Below are 9838 nucleotides of genomic sequence, written 5' to 3'. Positions count from 1 at the left end.
AGGATGGAAAACTGACCTTGATCACCATATTAAGATGACCAAAAGTAGAAACTGCAAAGTTGTCTTCTGGTCTTCACATATCTACATTGGCCCTACAATCCCATAATCATATTACACACACCAAATCTTTGTTACAAAGTAAATCTCAGTGCCATTACATTATCTGTCATCTCTGGATAATTTCCTGAGAAGGCAGTTCTTCAAGATAAAATGTAAAATGGTTAACTAATGAGGACAGGGGTAGCACGAAACATCAAAATATATATATATATATATATATATATATGTATATATATTCTATTTATATTTATACATGCACATATAAAACATCAAGCTATAGTATGAGATACACAGTTGAATGCTGATTATTCTACTTTATTATATCTCTACCAGATAAACAAAAATACAGTTTTGAATACATACATGAGATCATTAATGTTTCTTATATTCTCTTCTATTAAGCATTTTAACATTAATATTGTTAAATTGTGTTGACAAAACAGCACATGTTGGAAGTACATCATCTACCCTTAGACTTTTACTCAGTAGGTAGACAATAAGTTCAAGTGTTCGTGAGTTCAAGTGTATCCCGGAATCATTACTAACATCTAAGCAAAACTGAGTAACAAACAAGAAACTCTCAAGGGAATTTGAGAATCTGTGGAAATATGAAAAACAAAACCAGGAGCAACAACCCACCACCATTTCATAGACACTCTTAGTTGAAAATTATGATTACACACTGCCTGGTACTTAAATAAACAATGGATCACTTAGATGATGGGGTTACCATTCCACACATTATAGTATCACTAAGTAAAAACACAACAGATTAACAAAAGTCACAGAATGAATATAAGGACCACAAAATAAATTTCACTAAATGGATTTGTCACACATGTAGTACACTTTTGTATCTACCTCAAATGTTTCAAAACAGAAACCACAATGCAGTGATCTTTACCATCAGTCTTCAATGAACATGATAATTAATTTACTTCCTTCAAGGCTATGCAAAAAATAAATCAAATGTTATTTTTTTCTTGAAGCTGAAGACAACTGTGATGTCTAAAGTCTTTACAAAATCATCTTCATGAATAGAGTTTTCTTTTGTGTGAGTTTATCCCTTTTTCCTGACTTTGAATTGATACAAATAGGCTTTAAAATATTTAGAGCACTAGAAACATGGCTGGGCAGTTAAGAAATGTTCACGCTGAGGACCAAGGTATAATTTTTGACAACTTCCTATAATTTCTGCTATAAAATCCTAGGGTCTAACATTATCACAAACCAGCATGCACATTCACATATCCACACAACATACACTGATATCACATAATCAAAATTACTCTTTAAACTTATTTTCACTCATGAAAGTTTTTCTCTTGTAAGAATTCATTCCTATGATACAGATGTTAAGGTACCTAATGGCTTACAGAGTTTTTCTTCACCATGAAGCAATCAGGTGGGCTTGAAGTCTGAGAAATCAATCCTTCTAAGTTGATGGAATCATTTGGGAAGACTTATGAAATGCTGTCCTGAGGGAGGAAATAAGTCACTGGGAGTAGGTTTTTCTAGTTTACACTCTCTGCTTCATGCTGTAGGTTAAGGATTTGAGTTCTTAGCTTCCTGTTTTTGCTGTCATGTTAGACACTTATAGTCATAACTCTTTCTTTCTTTCTTTTGAGAAAGTGCTTCTCTGTAGCTTTGAGGGCTGTCCTAGAACTAGTTCTTGTAGGCCAGACTGGCCTCAAACTCACAGAGACCCACCTGCCTCTGCCTCCTAAGAATGTGATTAAAAATATGTACCACCAATGCCCAGCTGCAATGTCACTTTCATGGCAATCCTGTATCCCTCAGGAACAAAGGTCAAATTAATTTTTATAAGTTGACTTAGACATTATATCAAAACAACAGAAAAGGAACTAATATAAATCAATAAAGTTTTGCACCTCAATCAGTGATTCCATTTAATTGAAGAAAAACAGAAAATCTAAAATGGTACATTATTGTTTAAATTCATAATGCAAGTGTTACAGCTCTGAAGGGACAGTAGGCTATACCTACAACTATGAAAGAAAGGTAGTCTGATATCTACAGCTGTGTGGAGAAAGAAACCCTGATTTGATGTGAGATTCCCCTCTGTGTGCTGTGATTACCATTAATGAATAAAGAAACTGCCTTGGCCTGTTGATAGGGCAGAACTTAGGTAGGCGGGGAGGACTGGACTGAATGCTGAAAGGAAGAACAGAGTAAGAGAGACACCATGGAGCTGCCAGAGACAGATGCTGGGAATTTCACCCAGTAAGTCACAGCCACGTGGCCATATACAGATTAATAGAAACGGGTTAAATTAATATGTAAGAGTTAGCCAATGAGAAGCCAGAGCTAATGGACTAAGCTGTGATTTAATTAATATGGTATTTGTGTGGTTATTTCAGACCTAAGCTAGACGGGTGGCTGAGAACAAGTGACCTCTGTACAACACTGACTGTCAGAAGTCAGGCTGTACCTACAGTTATAAAGGGAAGGTATCATGTGGTATGGAATTTCCCTCTGTATGCTGTGAACATGTTTTATTACCATTGGTTAATGAAAAATTGCTTTGGCCAACGACAGGGTAGAATATAGTCAGGCTGGATGAGATATATATAGAGAGAGTAGGTGGAGTAAGAGATGTAGTTGTTGAAGCAGAAAGATGGTAATACAGAACCTTACCAGTAAACCACAGCCTTGTGGTGAGATTAATAGAAATGGGTTAAGATGTAAGAATTAATCAATAGGAATCTTGAGCTAACAGACCAGTGTTGTAATTAATATATTTTCTGTGTGACTATTTGGTTCCAGATGGCTACAGAAACTACCTGAGCAGTCTCCAACTACAATCCTGGATATCTACAGCTGATTGGAAAGCTACCCTGACTGTTATTAAGTCAGGCTATACCTGAAACTGTGGAGAAAAGGTATCCTGACTTTTAGCTTACTTATAGCTCTGAAGAGAAAGGTACCCTGACTGTCATGTAAGGACATACCTACAGCTGTGAAGGGAAAGTATTCTGAAATCTAGAGCTATAAGGAGAAAGGAATCCTGACTGTTTAGAAGTCTGGCTATAACTGAAGCTCTGGAGGGAAGGTATCCTAATACCTAGGGCTCTGAAGAAAAAGGTAGCCTGACTGTTAGAAGTCACGCAATACCTATAGTAGTTGTGAAGGGAAGGTGTACTGGATACCTACAGCTATAAGAAGGAATTTTGTCTGTTGAAAAGTCTGGCTTTACACTTTCTGTTCACAGCTGTAAGTATGGCCTGACTTCTAACAGTCAGGGTACCTTTTTCTTCAGAGCCCTTGGTGTCAGGCTACCTTCTTTTCAAAGCTTCAGTTAAAGCCAGACTAGGTGTCTACAGAAACTGCCTGAGCAGGCTCCCAACTACAATCCTGGATATCCACAGCTGATAGGAAAGCTACCCTGATTGTTATTAAGTTGGGCTATACCTGAAACTGTGGAGAAAAGGTATCCTGAATACTTATAGACCTAAAGAGAAAGGTATCCTCACGGTCATATCAGGACATACCTACAGCTGTGAAAGTATACTGGATACCTATAGCTCTAAAAAGAAAGGAATCCTGACTGTTGAGAAGTTTGGTTATAACTGATGCTGTGAAGGGAAGGTAGCTTGACACCTAAGGCTCTGAATTAAAAGGTACCCTGACTGTTAGAAGTCAGGCCATACCTACAGTTGAATAGGGAAAGTATATTGTATACCTACAACTATGAGGAGAAAAGGTATCCTTATGGAGGCCCAAAACCATGAGCCTATTTCTACCCTGTCTGAAGGTCAGAGTTTGAGGTTGCTCAAAGTTGTTGACAGGTATGGCTACACACCCTGAGCTAAGGTGTGGCTGTTTTGTGTTTTGGACTATAAGAGGGCCCATTCAGGTAAATCCCTCTTGAGCAAAGGTGAGAGACTTCAAATGTACTTCCGTTCCTTCTTTTGAATTAAGAGGTTTGACCTAGGGAATGACTGCCTTTAGGATACTTGGTCTAGGATGGGTTCACTGCATGAATAACAAAGTGTTTTTCTCAACAATTAAGGACTTGATGGCTCAAAGTAACTGTTCTAATTCTCCTTTGCATCATATTAAAGCAGTCTTTTGTCTTCTTCCCCCTGTTGTATTGGGGTATAAAAGTATATGGAAAATTAGATGCAGGAAGATTTGCAGTATTCACTAGAACTGCCTCCTGGTACTATTCCATTCTTCTGTTTTATTATTTTCACTTGTGTCTTCATTCTCTTTACTTATTTTTCTAATCCCCATGCCCCTACCCTGGTAAGTAGTATACTTGTCAAAGATGATCCCTGACATATACTGACTATTGGGAAGGCTGGCTGTACCTGTGGCTGTGTTCCAGTGGGAGATGTTCTTCCTGCAGATGTTAGCAATGCTGCTCCTCTCCAAAAGGTCCCATCACAGCTAGGACCTGCTTTACTCTGCTAAGAGAGCTTCAAAGCAGAGATGTCCATGACTGTTCTGCTCCACTTACCTAAGGGAATTTACTAGCAGAGGTACCCAATGCTTCTCTGTTCCACCCCACTAGAGAGTTTCCTAACAGAGATGTCAATTTTTTACTCAGCTTCAGCCCAAATTGTTACCTCTCTGCTTCACGGAGTTAATGGGAAATTGTTGCAGTCTCTGGTGAAAAGTTGCTACTTCTGCTCTGCTCCTTTAAGGGAGTTTGCCAGCAGAGGTGACCAAAGCTTCTCTGTTCCATTCCGCTACAAAGTTTCTTATCACTCAACTGAAAGGTCTTTACCCAAAACTCATTAAAGAAATTTATTTGAAAGAGAAGAATCCAGGAGAGGGCCTGCCTCTACCAGTGCAGAAATGGGTAGATGCCAACTGAACATGTACAGAACTTATATAGAAGTTCTTAAGGGCAGAGTTTTCCCAAGGAGAAGATTCTCAGGGTGAGAATTGATTAAATGGCAATCTCTGATCTTGAACACTGCAGAGATTGGCTGGATTCCATGCTTAGGGATTGGTAGATCTCAAGCTTAGGGATTAGTTGGTTTTGTGCTCAGCTGGTCAAGGGCAGAGTGTGTTTCTTTGGCTCATGTTTCAGGGACAAAGTGTGTTCTTTCACTGGCCCCTTAAAACCCTTTGGTCTGGTTTCAGGGTTAGGTGTGTTTCATTGGATCTGGATTCAGATTCAAAGTGTGTTCCCTTGTCTTGGTTTTAGAGTCAGGATGTATTACTTTGGCTCCAGTTTCAGAGTCAAAATTATATATTTCACTGGCTCTGGTTTCAAGGTCAAGATATGTTTCTTTGTCTGGCCCATTTACCCTACACATAGGGCTTCATAAATTCATAAAGTCATTTAACCATGAGTTTGTAAGTACAAGCAGTATAAAAGACATCATAATGCTTGAAAAGATTGTTAACACTGTCAAATTTATTTCTAGAGAAGAAATAGTCTTATGTTGTAGGTGGAGGATTCTTGTTCATTCCTGGCTGCCCAGACCCAAAATAATCACAGAAGCTATATTAATTAAAACACTGCTTGGTCTATTAGCTCAGGATTCTTATTAACTAACTCTGACATCTAAAATTCACCAATTTCTATTATTTTGTATTTTACCACAAGACTTGAGATTTACCTGGACATTTCCAGGGCATCTGTCTCCTTCAGCAGATACATGGAGTCTGACTCCACTTTTTTTTCTCCTCTACCTATGCTTGGAATTCCTGCCTTGATCTATTCTGGTGTGCCATAGACCCAAAGCAGCTTCTTCATTAAACAATGGTAACAAAATACATCCACAGCATACAGAGGGAAATCCCAAATCATTGTGTAACTAATTATAAGTGTTTTGGCTAAAGATCTTACCAAATACTTTAAAATAAGAAGTCCTCAGTATTTTTTCAGGTAGTCAATGTCTATTGTAATATGCAAAGATTTTAAACAGATTGTTGTATACAAAAAGTTTTACTCCTATATGAAGAACAATATTTTACCACACTGAATACATTCATAGTGTTTCTCTGCAGTATAATTTTTTTCTCAGGATTTAGATTATTCATACATGCAAATGCTTTACCACACTGATTACATTCACAGAATTTATCTCCAGTGTGTGATCTTTTATGCATTTGAAGAGTACTGTGAAGTGCAAAGGCTTTACCACACTCATTACATCCATAGGATTTCTCTCCAGCAAGTGTTAGTTCATGTCTTTGAAGATGACTATGATAAACAAAGCTTTTATCACACTAATTACATATATAATGTTTCTCTCCAATATGGGTTTTTTTATGTTTTGAGAGATTACTGTGACATGCAAAGGTTTTACCACATTGAATACATCCATAGGGTTTCTCTCCAGTATGTGTTCTCTCATGTGTTTGGAGACTACTGTGACATACAAAGGCTTTGTCACACTGATTACATTTAAAGGGCTTCTCTCCGTTATGGGTTCTTTTATGTCTTCGTAGATTACTGCGACATGCAAAGGCTTTATCACATTGCTTACATTCATAGGGCTTCTCTCCAGTATGGGTTCTTTCATGACGTTGTAGATGACTGAGATGTGCAAAGGCTTTACCGCACTGATTACATTCATAGGGTTTCTCTCCACTATGGATTCTTTCATGACTTTGAAGATGACCATGCTGTGTAAAGGCTTTACCACATTGATTACATTCAAAGGGTTTCTCTCCAGTATGGCTTCTTTCATGACTCTGAAGATAACTGGGATATGCAAAGACTTTACCACACTGAATACATTCATAGGATTTCTCTTCAGTATGGGTTCTTTTATGTGCTTGGAGACTACTGTGACATATAAAGGCTTTACCACATTGATTACATTCATAGGGTTTCTCCCCAGTATGTGTTCTTTTATGTGATTGGAGACTACTGTGACATACAAAGGCTTTACCACACTGATTACATTCATAGGGTTTCTTTCCAGTGTGTCTTCTTATATGACTTTGAAGATTACTGTGTTGTGCAAAGGCTTGACCACACTGATTACATTCATAAGGCCTCTCACCAGTATGTGATCTTTTATGTGTTTTAAGAGTACCAATAAGTGCAAAGGTTTTACCACAATAATTACATTCATAGGGTTTCTCTCCAGTATGGGTTCTTTTATGTCTTTGTAGATTACTGTGATATGCAAAGGCTTTACCACAGTGATTACACTCATAGGGCTTCTCTCCAGTATGGCTTCTTTCATGAATTTGTAGTTGACTGTGCTTTGCAAAGGCTTGCCCACACTGATTACATTCAAAGGGTTTCTTTCCAGTATGGATTCTTTTATTTTTTCGAAGACTACTATGACAAGCAAAGGCTTTACCACATTGATTAAATTCATAGGGTATCTCTCCAGTATGGATTCTTTCATGACTTTGTAGATGACTGTGATATGCAAAGGTGGTCCCACACTGATTATATTCATAGGGTATCTCTCCAGTATGGCTTCTTTCTTGAATTTGAAGATGACTGTGCTGTGCAAAGGCTTTACCACATTGATTAAATTCATAGGGTATCTCTCCAGTATGGATTCTTTCATGACTTTGTAGATGACTGTGATATGCAAAGGTGGTCCCACACTGATTATATTCATAGGGTATCTCTCCAGTATGGCTTCTTTCATGACTTTGAAGATGACTGTGCTGCGTAAAGGTTTTACCACACAGAGTACATTCAGAGGGTATCTCTCCAGTATGGATTCTTTCATGACTTTGTAGATGACTGTGATATGTAAAGGTTTTACCACACTGATTACATTCATAGGGTTTCTCTCCAGTGTATGTTCTTTTATGACTTTGAAAATGACTGTGATGTGAAAAGGCTTTACCACACTCATTTCCTTCATAAGGTTTCAATCTAGTATGTGTTTTTTCATGCCTGTGAAGATGACTGTCACATGCAAAGTCTTTAACACATTGAGTATATACAGAAGTTTTCTCTCCAGTTTGACTTTTTTCATGCCTACAATAATAATGGTACATGTGAAAGCATAACCACATTTAATACATTGTTGAATGTTTTTATCTGCATAAATTAATTTTACATTTTACTCATACTTTAAAGAGGAATTATATGTTAAGGTTTTAGCACCATGTTTACAATCTTGTTTCCCCCCTTCATTAAGGCTTGCTTTTCATCTTTGAAAATAACTGATAACAGCCATTATTACATGGTTCACATTTACAGAATCTTTCTTTCTATATGAGAATTTTCATGTATTTGAAGAGAACTGAGAAAACTCAGAGCTTTACCACTCTAATTGCATTTATAAAGTTTCCTACACTGTGAGTGAAACTACATTTGTTAAGTGAACTAAGACAAACAGAAGTTTTTACACAGTCCTAGCACTCATGGTGCTTTTCTGAAATGTGAGTTTTTGATATATTAACAATGAGTCTAGAAAACTAATTACTTGTTTACTTGTACATCAAATTCAATAAGTATACTCAACATGGAGACTGCTATATATCTTCTATTTGTTCTGAGAGAGAGATATGTTACATCTTTTCACATCCCTATGCTCATGTGGCTTGCATCCAGATTAACATATGATATACCTAGTAAAGGAAGAATAACAAACATAAGGCTTCCACATTGAGTTCACAGTTTGACTTTCTGTCCTCATAGACTTGTGGCATCTGGAATAAAGACTCTCCACAACAGCTGTCCCTTGATTCATGACTCTAACTGCCCCCTCACTAAACTTTACACAGTCACAAGTATATGGGTTAAACTACTCTTTCTATGGACTATTAGTGTAATACAGAGTTTACAGATATACTTATCACCATTTCAACATGTATATCTTCTATAATGTGAGTAATATGAAATAAATGCATTGACACTTTTAGAGAATAGCTCTCATAAGATCATGATTCAAATGGAAATACAGGTTAAGACATTTATTCCTTGACTTCTTTCTTAAAAGAATGACTTGCAAATGCAGTTCATCTATCTGAAATTAAGGTATATGATGTTGTGAGAATTTAATAATCATCAGTTCATTTTTATTATTTGCATTGTTGTTTTTGTGTAAAACATTTGTATACATTACAATTTCTGCAGAGGTACATTTGTATAGGCTTATACATGAAAATTACCTTTCATATCTTCGAGAACTTTGATAATGTTCATCAATATTATGGTCTTCCCAACTGTATCCTAAAATATAGTGCCAGAAAAAAAATGTTTGTTATATATTTAAAATAGTAAAAAAATTTAGTTACCATTTGAAGCAAACATTACAACCATGCCTGATTTATTTACCCCATACTTCTTTTTCAATCATATTACAAAAGACAATCACTAACCAATGAATAGTTGCCCCCTTATTTGAAACATGAAAGATAATTCAGCCTTACCTATAGTAGTGAGGTTTCTGTAGGTCTCCACCATCACATCTTTATAGAGACTCTTCTGAGAAGGATCCAGCAAAGTCCACTCTTCCCAAGTGAAGTCGACATGCACGTCATCATAGGTCACTGCATTCTAAAATATCCCATACATGTGTACAACAGAAAGCATGATTTTGATGACACTATAAATGAATACTTCTTTGACAGTATAGTCATATAATTCTGGTGCTTTCCATACTTATTCCATGACATAGACATCATAATTTAATCACCAAGTCACTTTAGAAGCAAACTGAACAGAAGGTTCACAAGATACACAAACAGAACATCAGTACAGATAAGAGAAAATGTATGAATGATTAATTCCTAGCTACAAAAAAAGAAAAATAAGATGAAAAAGCCTCTAATCCTTATACTCAGAATCATGCCTCTAATCCTTGTACTCAGA

General features: G+C 36.7%; 1 protein-coding gene across 1 annotated transcript; it reads right to left on the bottom strand.

Annotated features, from left to right (window-relative positions):
* Positions 1-359: 359 nt before the first annotated feature.
* On the bottom strand, positions 360-9574 carry LOC125393078 (uncharacterized). The gene is given in 3 exon segments (XM_048423177.3): positions 360-7996; positions 9136-9196; positions 9397-9574. Coding segments are annotated over 3 exon segments (1950 nt in total). The 5' UTR covers positions 9560-9574; the 3' UTR covers positions 360-6270.
* Between the last annotated feature and the right edge of the window lie 264 nt (positions 9575-9838).

This window comes from Myodes glareolus, chromosome 2, assembly GCF_982192425.1.
Source record: "Myodes glareolus chromosome 2, mMyoGla1.1, whole genome shotgun sequence".
Taxonomy (NCBI): domain Eukaryota; kingdom Metazoa; phylum Chordata; class Mammalia; order Rodentia; family Cricetidae; genus Myodes; species Myodes glareolus.
Note: the sequence above shows the minus strand (reverse complement) of the source record. Positions and strands in the feature narration are given on the sequence as shown.